The sequence below is a fragment of the Melospiza melodia genome, chromosome 1 (genome assembly GCF_035770615.1).
Source record: "Melospiza melodia melodia isolate bMelMel2 chromosome 1, bMelMel2.pri, whole genome shotgun sequence".
Lineage (NCBI taxonomy): Eukaryota > Metazoa > Chordata > Aves > Passeriformes > Passerellidae > Melospiza > Melospiza melodia.
The window spans coordinates 115796726-115814502 of record NC_086194.1 but is presented as its reverse complement, the minus strand read 5'-3'; the positions used below and the strand labels follow the sequence as shown (position 1 = coordinate 115814502).

General features: G+C 41.6%; 1 protein-coding gene across 1 annotated transcript; it reads right to left on the bottom strand.

Annotated features, from left to right (window-relative positions):
- Window positions 1–2393: 2393 nt before the first annotated feature.
- Window positions 2394–16698, bottom strand: LOC134422844 (cytochrome b5). Its single transcript, XM_063165241.1, has 5 exons — window positions 16501–16698; window positions 7057–7185; window positions 5349–5378; window positions 4325–4359; window positions 2394–3456 (listed from the first exon to the last, which is right to left on the bottom strand). Exons 1-5 carry the CDS (start codon window positions 16642–16644, stop codon window positions 3378–3380), a joined length of 417 nt encoding a protein of 138 aa, XP_063021311.1. The 5' UTR covers window positions 16645–16698; the 3' UTR covers window positions 2394–3377.
- Window positions 16699–17777: the final 1079 nt, after the last annotated feature.

The window sequence follows — 17777 nt, the reverse complement described above, 5'->3', positions numbered from 1 at the left end:
CAGAAACACCAAAAAACCTTCCCTGAGGCTTTCCTGTGCATAACTCTTCTAGCCTGACAGCGCTACTTTTTGTGAGCACAACCCAGTGCAGCCATGGGCAGTACTTAGGCTGTGTCTGCCTAAGTGCTGCAAACTGTTTAAGCATAGGCACAGGAATTATACTACACAGGATAAAAGTAAAAATCCCTTACACTCCCTTACTCCTGCGACTGCAGTGCAATTGTGTTTATTCTTAGCTTTGTTTTAGCAGAACCAATACGTACCATTGCATGTTCCCACTTTTAGAAAGTCATACTTTACGTCCCCACTTTTAAAAAATTTGCAAAGAAAACGTCAAGGATTGCTTTATGCACACTCCTACATGTAAGAAGATTAAGAACAAGTCTAACTAGTTTTTAGAAAGACTAGAAAATCCAGCATTAATCATCTACCAAGACCCAATGTTCCAACGTTTTCTCATTAATTCATGTGCTTGTCTGCCCACCTACTTAAAACCTCAAAATATTTCAATACATAATGAATAAATCACAGGAAGGAACGTAATGAAGTATGAAAGTAAAGTGGAATTCAAATATGTCATCCATCAGTTACTAGCTTCACCGTAGATGTGGACAGGCATTACAGCCAAGCATAGATGAGCATGAGTTTCCTCCTGCTTCTTGTTTCTTCTATGCCAATTCTGAAATGCTTTTCTATAATCAAGAAAAAATGCTGCAATACTGTTAATAACATTCTGTAAGTTTTGTGCACACTGATATAACTCATTCATTCCCACTGAGTTTCAGTTAAGTCACTACCAGCCTTGCAGAAAATACGGGAACAGTTTTGCTTCAAATGCCCATGAATTTATAAACACTGTTTTACCCTCAGTAGAAATAAAAAAGAGCACCTTCGCATTTTTTTAAGAAAATTTGTCATCAGCTTCCATTTGCCTAGCTTTCTCCCCCTTGCCAGCTTCCCTCTAGCATTCTGTAAAATCCTGACAGCAGCACGATGGCCAGGGAAAGGCACTGGACTAGCGAGACGGAGCAAGGAAGCCAGAGAAAGGAACAGCACACTGTTTTTCCTTGTCATCTCAGAGGAGCAAGTGAACAAGCTGTGCTGGCTTTACTCCACAGACACCAAGCAGCAGCCAAGGCCATCTCCATTTAAGGGGGAGCTCGCCATCACTGTGCATTCTTGTGAACAACAGAGGACACGCAAATAAAGGCCAAAAATCCAATGCCCAAATAATTTAAGGCAGTGTAAACATTACAAGGTTGCACAAGTAGACAATAATACAACTGATTTAAAGCATCAATCACTAAAAGCCAGCCTCTTAAAAAAATAGTATTTATTATCAGATAATTAGAGTAAATACTTTCAGATTGGATCTGAGGACAAAGGATTTTGTTCAGAAGAAAGCAGACTGTCAATTATTTTCTTTTTGCTGTCAAACTGTAAAAACATTGACTACCCTTAATTCGCTTGCTTTTACAATAGCACAGTCATTCATTCCTCACCACACCTATATGTATTTTCTCTTCTATTCATACTCAAAAGCTATAGTCATCTATATGACACCTATATGGAAAGCAGCTCTAACCTGAAGAGTACTAAAAAGAAAGATAAGCCTGATCATTTTTCTAGTTTAGACCTATCTCCATTTACATTTTAAAACCCAAAAGGAATGTGTATCTCTGAGGAACAACTCGCACCCACACCATTGGAGGGGAGTGAACATCTACATGAGCATTTTTACTTGTATCAGTTGTTGAAGCCTGCCTACTTATCTGTACTCACCATGCTTCTGCTTCACATTGCGGAAATTCCCTGCACATGCCAGCTTGAATAATTTTAGATGGGACTGAGCTTCCATAGCTACTCCAGGGAATTGCATAAATATCCAGTATACAGGACTAAAATAGAGCTACATCATATTAAAACTCCAAAATACACAGCATGGGAAAAAAGCATTTCACAGCAAGTGTTTCACATTACAGATCCACTTTAATTGCACTGCTCTATCTGCTGATGTGGACATACTTATCTGTCTGAAATTCTTGGAGGGGGAAAGCTAAGCTTTCTAAAGTTGCACTTTTTTTTTTGCCTTGCCTACATATATGGGCTCAAGTGTTGTTTTAAAAATTAAACTTGATTTGTGATTCTAAATACTCACTCTGAGTTATATCTTTTTTAAAGGTTATCTAGAAATCTACCAATAAAGCTTGAAGTGTTAAACTCTGTTTCATCACATTCAGAGGGAAAGCCACTGACAAACATGGACAAAAGTTAGTCCTTGACATGAAGCTGGATGGGAGCAACTGTAAGTGCACTTCTGAGAAGTGCCCCAGTAGGACATCCTTTTCAAGGCCTTCAAAGAATTTGGAAATGAAGGTGTTCGAGCCAGCAGGTGTAACCAATTAAACTTTTATTCATGATCATTTACATATGACTAAAAATGTTCACCACAAAATGCAAACTTGTAGTTATCTTGTATTCAGCAGTAAAAACAGTTGCCTCTTCATAGTAAAGCACCAAAGCCCATAACAGAAGAGTCAGAAATGGATTTATCAGTTTTTCCCCTCACAATGTACTTGACAAAGTTGAAGATTTTATCGAAGGCTAAAGTTCCAGAACAAATTCTACAGTCACCTGAGTGTTTGGCAGGAACAGTACTATTTAGTAGCAGTTACTTTTTTCTGCCTTTTTTTCACAAAAATGAGACAGACATAATTAGGCCAAACATTGAGTTTCAATTCACCTGAATTTTTCAATGGGAGACAAAGAACAGTTTGCTAGTAAGGAGTACCTACAAAAACTATAAGAGCAGTTGTCAAAAAAAAATGGAACACACACCAGCTCATTATAGCTCATTGGTAGGGCCCACCCCACTTCCAGGCACCTATAACTCCACTCAGTTTTATTCATTACATTTAACTTGCATTTCATTCATACTACATTTAAAAAGACAACATGATTTTTTTAAGTTAAGTTGTGTACATGTACACAGTTTTGGTAGTTTTTTAAAGCTGTAAAATGTGTAAGTAAAGAGAGTCCTAATGACCCTATTAGAGATTAAAGAGAAATAACCAGAATCAGCGTTACATAAAAAATAATATTCTACCACAGAAACCAATACAGTTATCAAGTAACTCATTAGAGAATAAAAGTGTTATACAAAAAGAGAAATGGTGCCTTTTTATCACTTCACAGCAGCACATAAGAAGGCAACATTAAGAAAAGTGCACAGCAGAAAAAGAATTGTTTCATTTTCTGAAAAACTTGAATTTTTCTTCAGACATCAGGCTTTTCTCCAGGAACATATTGGGTTAGGATTGCTTATATTTTCTTCCAGAGAAGGTATTCTCTTCCTGCATGACTTCTCAGTAAGGCGCTTACTCCGACATGTAGGAACGATACATCAGAGCCACGATAATCGCTGCTATTGCTGGGATCACCCAGTTGGACCATGAACTAAAGGGAAGTTTTTGAAAAAGGAGTTTAGGAAGTGACAACCAGCAAGTTATAAAAAGAAAAACAAAAAAAAATAATCATTGCTTAAAAGAAGTCCTTTCTAGCCACTCCAACAAATACTTCAAATTCAATGATAACAGAACACCTGGATTAGCCAGTATACTTCAGACAAGGGAAGAAGCTTGTACAGAAAGGCTCTGTACTAAAGCTTACAAAGAAGTTTGCTTACTAGACAAGAGCAAAACCCTAGGCACATTTTTAAGTCATGGTGTGCTGCCCAGAATACCAATCATTTAAAAGCTGTTTAAGTAGCAGCATCACATGACTCTCCTAAGCACACAAACTCCCCACCCAGAGGGTCACAGAAGAGTCCTCTGAGGTTTCAGCAGTGGGCAATTGTCAGCAGGATATAAGTCCACGAAGTTTTTGACTTAGTGGTATTACAAAGTGTTTTGCAAGTTTCTCCCAATTCTGACATATCTTCCTTCTTACACACAGAATCCTCTTATTTCCCTTAGATGCAACAACAGAAGCAAATCTTAAAAGCAAGGCATCTGTGTCAGTAAAATAGCTGGCAATGACAATAACAGTCTTCCCTTCATGTGGCAGACTCCAGAAATAGAGGCCTGTGCCAAGCAAACCACTTGGTAGACAGTGACACCTGCCAATATGAGAGAAGTATCTACCAAGTAATCTGCCACACTTGTAAAGTGGTACATAGATGCCAACTTGGACTTTACAAAGAGCAGATATTTTCATGCACCACCCCCTGATATCTCGGCTTCCAGCAGATAAAAGCTATTCAGCTTTTTAACCTTCAGAAAAATCATGAGGAACTTCAAGTTTGACAACAGATGTGGTACTGTACCTGGAAGTAGACTGAACAGTGGTAATAAGAGTTTCCTGGAAAGCAAAGCATAAAAAGATATTTACTTCAGGAAGATAAACCTCTCCACCTTAACTAGCCCCACAGTTTCTCAAAACTCATCAAATGAGACTAATTCAGAAACAACTCAATGCAGGCACTTGGGAAGCATTTTCTCCTAATTCCTACAGCAGCTCTGTTGTATTATAAGCTAGCTGGTAGCAGTTCCTATAGCTAACATTGCATCAAGTTCCTAAAACATTATCAACAAATATTTTGCTGCAAATTTTCTATGAAGCTGACTTCCAACTCAAGTTACATTTGAAAAGCTTCAGTCATCTGTAAGAAAAATACTTTCCTTGACTAAAATCAAATTGAAAAAACTTGGAATTAATTCACAAATACTTTTTTATATCAAAACTACATAAAGAAATCTACTAATTTACACCTACAAGGTTTATTAAGCTTGGGGGTTTTAATGTGGTGTTTCAGATTGTGTAAATATCAGTCAAATTTTTATAGCTGTTCCTGATACGGATTTGGACTTGTTCTGTTTCCACAGAAAAAGCAGCCAAATCTCAGCTGGGTACATGTGCACAATTTATATGAAGACTTGTTAATTTGGGCACCTCTACTTGTGCATGACCCTAAGTTTTTTTGTCAAATCCAAGCATTAAAACCCCACCTAAATTTAGTGGTACATGATCCATCACAGAAAAATTACTTGCTTTGGTACCAGAACATTTGCAATTAATTTAAAGAAAGAAGGATATAATGCCATCATACTTAGTAATCCCCAGTTATGAAGCCACACAAAGAAAATAATGGTTAAGGGAAAGAACAATTTGAAGCAGTATCAACAGGTCTATGAAGCAGTATCAACAGGTCTAAGAGATTTAAAACCTGAAACACCACACTTAAACTGAATTATTTCTTTTTCTGGGGGTATACCACTCATACACAGACAGTAGGTCACAGTCTGTAATGCCCAAAAGACACAATGTGGCATTTCAAGAAACACACTTACTGTTGGTTTCTGAAGCTTGGATCTATCATCCTGCAAGAGAAAAGAGCAAGAAACATTTAGACAAAATCTGAAGCACTGGAAACAAAACCAAACTCACACAATTTATCGCTAAATTCAGTTTGCAATTCATTCTGCTAATGGGTAAATATTTTTCCCTAGGTAAAAACAGACTGGCAAGAGAGCAGATGTCAGTGATTGATTTTGAGCTAAGATAAACAAGAACACTTCCTTAAATAATACTTCCCAGTATGCAACAAAGAAGTGAAACCTGAGCCTCCAACAAATTTCATTATTCCTTGTGCCCATGTTTTCACTTTTCCTGTGTCTCTGCAGAGTACATAACCTTAGCTTATACACTGACTGCAATCATATTGATTCTGCTTACTGTACTTGTACTATCAGATAAAGTCAACTAACTAGTTGTGCCAATGTCCACCGGACCAAAGGTCCCAAAATCTAGGGATCTTTCATAAACTCAAAGTTCTGCTTGGCACAGTCACATTCATTACAAAAAAAGCCCAACAGTATATAATCCTGTCAGTGCTGTATTTGTACATTACACTACCATGCTGTTTGTTTCATATCAAGTGAAAACAGGCACTTGCCAAACAAGGAAGAACTGGACTGATACCCATGTTAAGAACATTAATGGCATCACAAATAGATGGCAAGCCTGCAAAGCCACAAATGGATAAATGTGCATCAGAGCCAAACCACTTCTTATTAGGACAAGCTACACTAATAATATTTATCAAGAGATGACCTGAGACAAAAGAGACAAACAAAAGCAGGAATCTTACTGTGAAATAGGCTACTCAATATAGTGATTTTTACTCCAAAACATACATGAAACAAGAAGAAAAGAGAAGAGGCAGGAGTGGGCAGTAAAGTAGAGCAGACAGACACTCTAGCAGCCTAAACCTCTAAACAGTGGTTTTCAACTATTAGGATGCAGGAGAGTTTAATTGTGGCCTAGCTGAAGGAAGCCAAGGCAGCAGCTCTGTAGCTAGAAAGAAATACTTCAAAACTTGAGACAGTAGAAAGGTGCTCATTAAAAGTACAGGGAATGGGATAAACCATACAGAAGAGAGGATATGACAGATGATCCAGTGGGAACTGATCACAAACAACCCTGACAACCACAAGTGGGAACCATGATACAGCTAAAAATGGCAGGAGACAGAGAGGGGAAGACAGAGCAAGAAACTAGAAGTACAATGCTTTTAATAATCCTTTTCTAGACATACATATAAAGAGCCAGGATTGCACCTTTTGATGCAGGTGGGAGCCTGGCAGATAGGTATTTACAATGGTGAAGAGATGAAAGTGGTTGTTCAGTAGTCACTCTGCATAGTGCCATAAGAAAAGGTCCAGACATTCAGACATATCACCTTCAGAGTTACAGAGCTTCATTATAAAGCTGAAAGCATATAGCAGAAATGACACCATTCCATGTTCAGTTTATTCAAGAACTAAGCTGTAAGGCAATTTAAATCACCAAAAGATGTGATGACTATGCTTATGCTACACTAATAGAATCCCTTCACATTGGGGGAACTATCTCAAACCTAGGTCCTTCCACAAACAGCTGCAGGACTAACATCCAACCAAACTAGCAGTTCTTGATTTTGAAGTAATTACCAGACAAGTAACTAGATGCTAAAGCAGTACAGCAAACACAAAAGTAAGGATACACTCATATACTCACAGGATGAAGTTCCCCAATAATAAAGGATTCTGACAGTGTCCTTGCATCTGTGGAATGGCCAACATCTTCGAAGTTCTCAGTAGCATCTCCCCCAGCTTGCTCCCTAAGGACCTCTTCACCTCCTGGGTGCTGCAAATTTTAATGAGTTTGAATTTGTTAGTGAAATATATTTCAAATTTTAGAAATGGAAATTCCGCATTTTTACATTTCTAAAATTAAAAAGCAAAATCACCTGCTGGACTTTCTAAAGCAAATATAAGCCTTTCTAAATAACTAGAGAGCTTTGTGTACTCTCTGAAGCCAAAACCAAGGAAGCTAAGTCTCTATGCCATTGGCAAAGAAGCAGTAAGAGGCATCATCCCTTGCAACTAAAGCACTTAGAAAGTTGTGTGGGAATCAGTCTGTATTTTATCAGCACAACTATCATCTGAAGTTACATTCTGTGTTTTCACTTCTTTAGGAAATGTGTGTTTTTATCCAAGCAATACTTTATACAGCAGAAGGATAAAAGCCAAAAAGGTATTAGCTACAGCAAGAACATTCCAGTAAGATAAAAAAATCTGTTCACAAGATGTGAATCAAGTATTGGCAAAACAAGCTGGCAAGGTGCTAAGGAATCTGACCTTCTAATTTATCCTGGTTTGAGCAGGGAGGTGGGCCAGATAAATTTAAGGGTCCTTTCCAAAACAAATTATGGTACAAATATCAAGACAGCTCCTTTGGAAGTGATTAAGCACAACTGAAAGCTCACTCAAGACCCGAGAATAGCAATTTGGTTTTCATAGACTATGGAATCCCAAAACCACATTGTTGATAAAACCCCTGAGATACAGAGAAGTCATCTCCCAGGATCTTCTAATACCACAATCCATCACCATTCCCTTAACATAAGCCCCTGTTCTCCATTAACTTTTATTCTTCCCCAGGATGCTCTTTGGGGGTTTTATGAAGTACATTATTATCTATCAAATAACTCTCCTTGAATATACTGCAAGATCTATCACATCTTCCAGTTCAGTGCATTTCCTCAGCTCCCAGTTAATTATAATGTAACAGGTGACACACCACAAAAATTCACCACTCAACTTTCAAGTAGGAAAGTGTTACATAAACACTGGGAATGATTAGGTAAACAAGTTAAAAGCACTTATTAGCACTGCCTTGGATTAAGGCAACCATGGAATAGATATTAGCACTTTACAAGTAGCTGAGAAGACAAGGCTTTTGAAGCTCAGTTCAGTTTTTAATGCTTCTGAGTACAAGATATAACATTATGGAAAATAGGCAAAATTTCCACAATTTAGGGTTATCTTGTGGGGAACACAGCTCACCAAAAAAAACACAGGTTAAAGAAATGGCATTTCTACTAGTCTAGGCAATTCAGGTTAGCACTTAACTTCAAATCCTCCTGTTAATCTCATATCAAAATTTATCTTCTGACAAAACCAGTATTTGTTCATACAGCTGAACTAAACCACTACTATGAATTTCCAGCAGTACCAGAACTCCATAACTTGAATCTTCACATTAATGGCAGACATTTATTTTAACAGATTAAGGAAGCTGAGGAGAAAAAAAACCTCATCACAACACTTTTTAAAGAGCCAAGATACCACAGTTATTAGGGTAAAGGATCCCTACCATGACTAAGCAAAAGCAAGATTAAGCAACTGATAGAGAGATTAGACAGAGCAGCTGAGCCAAAAAAAAGTCAGAAGAGTACAAGCAGAGTAAAGATTATGCAAGCAACCTGCAAATATGGCATGCTCACCAAAATCCTGTCCTTGGATCCATTCTGTTAAGTATTCAGGGAAAGGACTGGACAAAAGTTGAGGGAGCACTCAAGTTCAATGCCTTGAAATGGCACTTAAGAAGGTGAACTTAGGTCTAACCAGCACTCCAAGATATTACCTCAACTAAATCTTCACAGAATTTCTTCAGCAATGTGAGTTTGGGTTTTTAATACCATGCTAAAGAATTGTGCCCCCCAGGTAGAAAAACCATACCAACTTCAGCAGAAAAGGTGGCACAATCCTTGGAAAACATACTTGACAAACAAGGTATCAACAAGCAGCAAAAGGCCCTAAAGTCAAACCACCCATAAAGCACCAGCAGCATAAGCAGTATGTAAACTCCTACTCATGCACTGCAGTGAACCCAAACCCCGCTCATACAAGCACACAAAATACCAGTTACTCCAGCAAGTCATGAAGATCACATGGTTTACACTACCTCACCAAAAAACATTTGCCATCCAGCCAAACAAGTGCATACCCACCAACATAACTGCATCTGCACTACAATTACTTCATGGAGTACTTAAACTGCTTGCACGTTGCCAGCTACAGAATGATCATGTACTAACTTGTGCTCCCAAATCCCTCCCTTGTGCACTACAAAGCAACCACAGAGCAGTATGGGCAGCACCACAGAGGCACTCCAGCTTTTCTCTGTAGAACTAGTTTTTTGTCTAATTAGCAACTGATCCTTCTGTCTACAAAACCACAATACTAGTAGTATCAAGATAGTAACTGCACCCAATCTCTCTACCAACCCTCTGACTGACTATCACAGGTCAGCTGAAGAGGACAAATTCACCCTGACCTCTGCCACTACAGCTGGAAAACTGATAATTTTTTTTTAAAACATGAGCACAGCTAAGTATGGAGAATCACACACAGAATTCCAAACTGATGCCATCTACCAGGTAATGTTAATTATAACCTACTAGACATTGATGGAAGTACTTTGAAAATAAACACTTTGCTTTTAGATGCCACCTCTGCCTAATGATATGAACTTACAAACCCTCTGTAAATAACTAGTACATAATACATGCAATTAATTAAAAGCTTTCGCCTCCCCTAATGAAAGGGAGCAACTGTAATGTCTCACACAAAGGGCAAGAACTGACTCTTCTATCAAAAAATGAGCATCTTTCATGGTTGGATGAGTTTCCCAAAGCTTGTTTATACAAGGCTTTTGTTCATGATTCTGCCTGGTAAACAAAGCCTGCTACCAGAACTGCTACTTTTAATGAAGATCCTCTGGACAGATCCTGGAACTGGAAAGCCCACAAGGCTATACAGATAGTGACTGACTCCTAAACCAAAATCCTGTGGATAAAAGTAACCTAAGAGCTCGTACAGGTAAAACTGCAGTTCAGGAGAAATGAAAAAGCTTTTGATGATAAATTAAGACAGCCTAGCTCATTCCCAGGACATTCCCCATATAACAAATAGTCTAAGCTATATGCATAACAAATACCCGTACAGAGTCAGCACTAGTACAGAGCACAGATGAATTCCTAACAGCAGCACATTACAAAGTTTTAGATAAGGCAAATATGCAGTTAATCTTGCTGCTCTCATCTGGGTCAAAAGTCCAACTCACCTCATCTGAATACCACCTTCTCTCCCCCTTGCTACAGTCATGCAGATTTCTCAGTGTCATAGTTCAAGACTCCATTAAACCATAACTACCTTAATTTGCAACTCCTGTGCCCTCTCCCTTCTTATACTAAGGGAATGAAATCTAGGGTCTAATTTCACTTTCAGGAAGATCAGCAAAGGTCTCCATCAGTGAGAGTCTCAAACTCAGATTTCCCTTTCTGCACTACAGGAATGAAAAGCAGAAAGGGGCCAAAGAGAGAGCCAGGAACACCCAGAGAACCTCAGCTCTATTATGCAGGACAGACAGACAAATGCTTGCTTATTTCAAGGGTATTTTCATGTAGCCTGAAAAGAGTCCTCCAAATTATTTCTATCATCTATTTAAGTTTCAGGACAGAAACTGACAGCTCATGTAAAATGTCAGGAGCCTAGGAAAGAAGATATCTCTCTGAAAGTGTATTTTTGAAAACTATCATTAGGCTTTTAGATGAAGTGCAAATGAAATACCCAGTAGCTTGGTGTCTGCCCTGATTTCAGCTGGGATAGAGTTGCATTTTCTTCTTGGAGGCTGGTACAGGGCTGTACTTTGGATTCAGTGATATATGAGAACAATCAGTGATAACACACTGACACTGCAGTTGTTTCTAAGTAGCACTCACCCTAATTCAAGGGCTTCTAAACGTCCCATGCTCTGCCAGCAGGAAGGTGCACAGGAAGCCAGGAAGGAGCTCAGCCAGGACAGCTGATCTAAACTGGCCAAAGGGGTATTCCATAGCACAGAATATCATGCCCAGTACACCAGCTGCAAGGAGTTGGCTGAGGGCATCAGCTTGCTGCTTGGCAATGGGCTGGGCATGGGTTAGCATCTCTTTTTGTCACCCTTTTTATTGCAATTATTTTATTTTATCTCAGTTATTAAACTGTTCTTATCTCAACCCACACATTTTATCTTTTTTCCCTAATTCCCTTCCCCATCCAACCAAGCGGCTGTGGGGAGCAGTGAGCAAGGGGCTGCACTGAGGTTAAACCCCAACAGTACCCATTTCCCAGCTTACAAAACAGTTACAGCTTGCAGAGCTTCACATGTAAGTGCTAAGAAGTGCTATTTCTTAAAACATTTTCAAATTCTCCTGCAAGCTTCATCAGAGCTTGAGGAAGCGTTAACACTGGATTTAATCCTCAGACTGCAAGGTTCTGCAGGAACAGTGCCCATGGCTCACTGGCAGACTCCAAACGTGCCAATAAAGGCATCTTTCAGTGCAAGCTGGTCATGACTATAAACATGGAAGGCATTATGCTGCTCCCCACAACATCATCACACTGCACGAATGCAACTTATTGCCACAGAGGGGAGAGAACATTTTTCATCCTGACACAATAGAACAATATTTGCTTTTTGCACTTTATTTGACCAGCATTACAAAACACATTTGGTGGCAGCTGTCCATTCTAGGAGAAGTTTAGGAAAAGCGCTATGGATGCACAAGTTCATACCGTATGGAAAAAAATATTTACCAATGATGTTTTTGCTGAATTCTTAGACCACCAGCAATTTAATTAACCTAAATAAATCTGTATTAGATAACATTTAATGAATGCCATAGTTGGTTTCCAGAACAATAAACTCCTCATATATGTAATTATCTACAATACAGATATAGCCATGACATCCTGCTGTGATACACATGCATTTCTAGTAGCTATTTTCCTTTAAATTATATAGGACCTTATCCTGGTTTCAGCTGGGATACAGCTCATTTTCTTCCTCGTAGCTGGTACACTACAGTGCTTTGGATTCAGCATGAGAATAATGTTGTTAATGAACTGATACTTTGGTAGCCAAGTCATGCTCACCTAAATCAAGGACTTTTCAGTGTCCCACACTCTGCCAGTGAGGCAGCACAGCCAGGACAGCTGGCCCAAAGTGGGCAAAGGGATATTCCATACCACAGAATGTCACACTTCATCCACAGACTGGGAGGAGCTGTCTGTGAGCCACCAATCGCTGCTCAGGAAGAGGCTGGGCACTGGTCAGTGAGTGGAGAACGCACACGTGCTGCACCATTTGTTTCTGCTGGGTTTTATACTTCTCCCTCTCCTTATCATTACCATCATTGTTACACTTACTTTATTTCAATTATTAAACTGTTCTTATATTGACCTTTTTCTGATTCCCCTCCCCATGCACTGGGTAGGAGGGTGAGTGAACCACTGTGGGGCACATGGGTACTCCGTGGGGGTAAACCACAAGACCTGAAGCTAAGGAACAGGTTTCCCAAATCTTCTGCAACACAGGTCCAACAGCCTTTAATGGCAAACAACACCAAAGTTTCTGGTTTCAAGACTACTCTTTCTTGCCAAGATCTTTTAAATAATGCATTCCGAAAGCCGAGGTATCTTGATTTCTTCTCCCAAACTTGGAAAATCAAAGAAAACTCAGAGATGAATATTCAAGCCACAAATTTTCCCCAATATCTGCCACTTAAAAACAAGAAAACAAAAACAAGCAAAAATAAAAAAAACCAAAACCTAACAACAAAAAAAAAAACAAAGAAAAACAATCAAATGGACTAAAAAAAAGCAGTTGCTGGCATCTTCATTAACCCCACAGATAAGATATCAAAGCACACAATTGTTTCCTCATTCAGGACTTTTTCTGTATTTCATATGATCTTTTCAAACCTCGTCCTTAAGGAAGCCAAGCCGCTATGGGTCACACCATGCAATGCCTCTGCTCCATGTGACACACACATGTCACCACCCCCAGCCCATTTCCTATCTACTTTCAATCAAGTGTTCACAGAGACTGATGGTTCCCCAAAGCCAAACAAATTCCTCTCAACATCTACAAGCTCCATGAAGACACAACAGCTGGACAGAGGGAGCACACCCTTTAACTACTGTAATGGAGTGAAAAACAGCACCACATTTTCACTTACTAAGCACAAGAGCATCCAAGGTGACTTTCAGACTGAAGCACAGTAAAGTTTTCAACTTCATCATTAATAAGAAAATACTTCCACAGGTTAATGCAGTAGCTGAAAAGATGCCTTATTTTAAGAAACCGGACAGGTGAGCTTAGCTGCTTTCCCAGCTCTTCATTCCCCAGAAAACTGATACTGATGTACTGCTTGGGAAGAGCATGAGTGAGGTGACACTTTAGCAACCCACCCTTTTTAATACTATTGGGCTGAAATTTCAGTGGCCCACACTACAGTCTAAAAATATGTTAAGCTTTTCTACTTCCAAAGGGAACTGCAAGAAATACACCCGAGTTTAACCAATAATGCTATTGAAAGAGCTAACATAATCCCCACTTTGAGTAGGGTTTACTGGATTCTGGAATGAACTAGCAAGAGGCTAGCTTCCACTTCTCCTCAGCTGTCACATGCCTCAGGGTCTCTGACAGTATCTAAGGAATTAGCATAACACTCGATAATTTAACTAAGTACCAAAAGCATTAAAAAAAAGGTTAAAAAAGTGCCCTATGAAGTATCTTAATCAAAGAGTTCCATAACAAAAATCACCAACATTTTACTAATGAATAGTAAAAGGTCAAAGAACTTTCTCTAGGACTGTAGCTTCACTTAATCAATAAGATTGTAGGAAATAGTTACCTGAAATATTTTATCTCAGAAGGTCTTGGAAATTTCAGCTCAAAACCAGCCATGTTCTATTGAAAGTTGTTCAATGTGAGGTTGAAATCTGACTTGTGCTTACCAGAGTGTCTCATGACATCACCCACATTGTCCAAAACCCAACTATTTAAATATTTACAAACTGAATTCTTCTGATATGCTACCAAATTATCAATGTTGGCCTGAAGGACGAAAATGAGATTTTCTTGGAGAAATTTACACAAGGTGATGCCTAATAATATTTACCAATTTCACCATAGGTACTGAAGGAAGAGGCTGTGCAACTACTTAAACTCAAAAGCTCATTGGATCCTGGATTTTTTTTTTTGTTCAATGTTTTTTTTTCCTTGGGCGGGGTTAGGTTTAGGGTTTTTCTAAGGTGTGGGTCTTTTTGTTTCCACCTCCTCAATCTGGACAATATGTACAAACAATAAAATTGTGTATCAGTCAAAACTGATCAAGTTCCCAAAAGCTAATTCAGTTTTGCAGACTGCACAAAAAGCTGCTTTCTCCTTCAGAGCTTCTATAATTAAATTGGCCCTGACTGTAGAACCATGCAGCAATGTCCATAACTAATGGATGAAGATGAGCAGGGGCAGAGCTAGATGAGAAATAATGAAGGAAGAGTCAGTAGATCAGTTCCATAATCTGCTTGCTGAAAAGCCAAACAATTTGCATTGACACACAGCTTAAGAATGAAATACTACCTGTGTCAACACTGCCTTTGAAAAATCGCTTTGTCAACCCTCCTTTGCAAAATGCTCAGTTTGTCCTTTGAATTGGAAGGGTTTGCAAGCACAAAAATCAAGATGGGGCTACAGAACTACTGATGCTTCAAATCCATCACGTCTCTACCCATCTAAACTGTATTCTTTAAGAAATGAATGTGAGTCTAGCATACACTTTTTAATTGGCTTTTAGGAAGAATTTCTTCACAGAAAAGGTGACTATACATTGAAATGGGCTGCCAAAAGAGGTGGCAGTCACTGTCCCTGACAGTTTTAAGGAAAGACTGGATGTGGCACTTACTACCATGGTCTAATTGACAGAGTGGTGTTTGGTCAAAGACTGGCAGAGATCTCAGAGGTCTTTTCCAGCTAAATTGACCCTGTGATTCTACCTTTTCTCTCTCGCTCTGTATTCTCAGTTAGCAAACTCAAAATACCTAAATCCCAGTGCCATTCAATTACAGGGGGAAAAAAAGTGGTTTTTTTTATTTCTGCATTTCCAGTGAATAATGTTTTAGTCCAATAACTAAAATGCTTCTTTATTAACCATGACTATCAATGATTACACCAACTGCTATCTGCCAGAGATCAAAAACATCAACCACTAACTGGGAAGGAAGAAATCCAACAAAACACAGCCAAAGGAACTGAACTTGCCTCTAGTGCTCTACACTAGAGCTGGAACTGGTGCAGCTTTGTAGCACCACACTGCATCCCCACACTGAGTGGATTAGGGCAGCTGTGAGAGCCATCCTAATTTTCTGAACCTGACTGCCTGTGTGTAAAGCCACGTCTGCCATGTCCTGCAATAAAAGACCACCCAGGGCTTAAGGCTACCCAGGATGTATGAGTTTGGCAGACAGGAGCACAAGCCACTGTGACCAAGAGGCTTTAACGAGGACTGGATATAAGGAAGAACTTTTTTACAGGGACAGGAGGGAGTCATTGGCACAGGTAGCCCAGGGAAGTGGGGAATGCCCCATCCCCGGACCTGTTCAAGGACCAGGGCTGGGAGTAACCTGGTCTAGTGGAAGGTGTCACTGCCCTTGGCAGGGAGCTGGAATGAGATGAGCTATAACGCCTCTTCCAAACCAAAATACTTTGTGATTCTGCGACTATTACAGTAACCTCAAGATCTGTGATATTCTGCCTGCTGTGGTACTTTCCTTCCACTTTGTGAAATTTCTTTCCTGCTCCATAATACAACACACACTACAATAGTGTGAAGAGAGGAGTTGCTGACCTTTTAGTTCACACGATAATAAGGCTCTGGGTCCCAGCTGAGTCTTCAGTTTTAATTCTGTTTCCAGTCGGCACACCAAAGCAAGAAGCAGATGGATTCAGCCAAACTCTTGGAACCCAAGATTCACACAGCCAGCGCGCCTAACTCAGCCCTCAATCCTGACTACAGTTTTTTCTCCTTGCGCTTATTTACTAGAAATTCAGACCCGAGAGTTTCCGGCGGGCGCCCAGCGGATGACTCGGCAGCGCAGCCGGGGCACGGCACTCGCGGCTTCCTCCGGCCCGAGAGGCGCCCCGAGCCCGGGCCCGCCCCGCGGCTCCTCCTGCACGGCGCTATCGCGGCTCCCGCGGGCCGGGGCAGGCGGACGGGAGCCGGGGCACCGCCAGCGATCCGGCCCCGCGGGGCTCCGGCGCCCTCAGCGTCCCGGCAGCGCGGGCACCCACCTCGTCCAGGAACTTGGTGACATCGTAGATGCGGTTGTGGATGATGATCCAGGTGCTCTGGCTGTTGTTGTGTTTCTGCACCTCCTCCAGCCGGTAGTAGCGGCCCCGCCACGACTCCTTCCCGGTCTCGCTGGAGCCCACCATCTCCCGTTCCGTCCCGCACCGCACGCACCACAGGCCGGCACCGCGCACAGCGCCAGGGCCCCGCCGCAGGCCCTATCACCAGCCGCCACCGCCCCGCCCCTCCCGCCCCGCCGGCCTCTCATTGGCGGAGGGCAATGCCACTCAAAGCAGACAGGCAGCCTGGAGGCTGCCGTGACGCCCGGGGGCGGGACTTTGCCGTGGTGCCCCGCCCTATCCCGCCTCCCCGCCGTCCCACGTGACCGGCTGGCGGCGGGCGGGGCGGGGCGGGGGCGGTGCCGGGACAGCCCCGCTGGCCGTGTTCGGGCCTCCGTCGGTGCCGGGCACTGCAGTCGCGGCTTCTCTCCAGTCCGCTTCCCGACATGGTCACCCCAGCGTTCCCCACTTTGGCAGCGGCGAGCTGGGGGCTGCCGGTGTGCGCTGCCGCGAGCTAATCGCCGACTTGCGATGTAGAAGCGCATTGGAATGGTTTAGGTTGGAAGGGACCTTTTCGGTCATCTAGTTCCTATTCCCTGATATGGGGACCACTCGACAAGATTGTTCAAAGTCCGATCCAGCCTGGCCTTGAACACTTTCAGTACAAGAAAGATAAGGAACAGCTGGAGAGTGTACAGTACAGGGCCACAAAGATGTTTAGGAGTCTACAGCACTTCTTATGAGAAGAGACACAGGGAGCTGTCAGACTCTTTTCAGTGAGACAGGACGAGGAACAATGGCCATAAACTAAAAAACAAGAAGTTTCACCTTAACGTGAAGACGTTCACATTGAGAGTGGCACAGATGGGCCGGTCGGGGCTGCTCCGACCTGGACGTGTTCCTGTGAAGCCTGCTCCAGGTGGCCCTGCCTTGGCAGGGGAGTTGGGCTAGGTCATCTCCTGAGGTCCCTTCCAACCCTAACAGTCTGTGATTCTGCCATTCAGGCTCCCCGGGCAGCCTGTTCCAGTGCCTCAGCACCCTCACAGTAAAGATTTTTTTCCGTAACATCTAAGCTGAATTGTCCTGGTGCCGCTGTGGTAAAGCCGGCTGGCGCCCCGGCTCGGCCAAGAGCTGCCTGTGCCCGGTGGAGCGCCCTTGCCATGGGCACACGTAGGGCCGGGCGCGGGCTGAGTTACACCCCGGGGCTCTGGCCGGCGCTG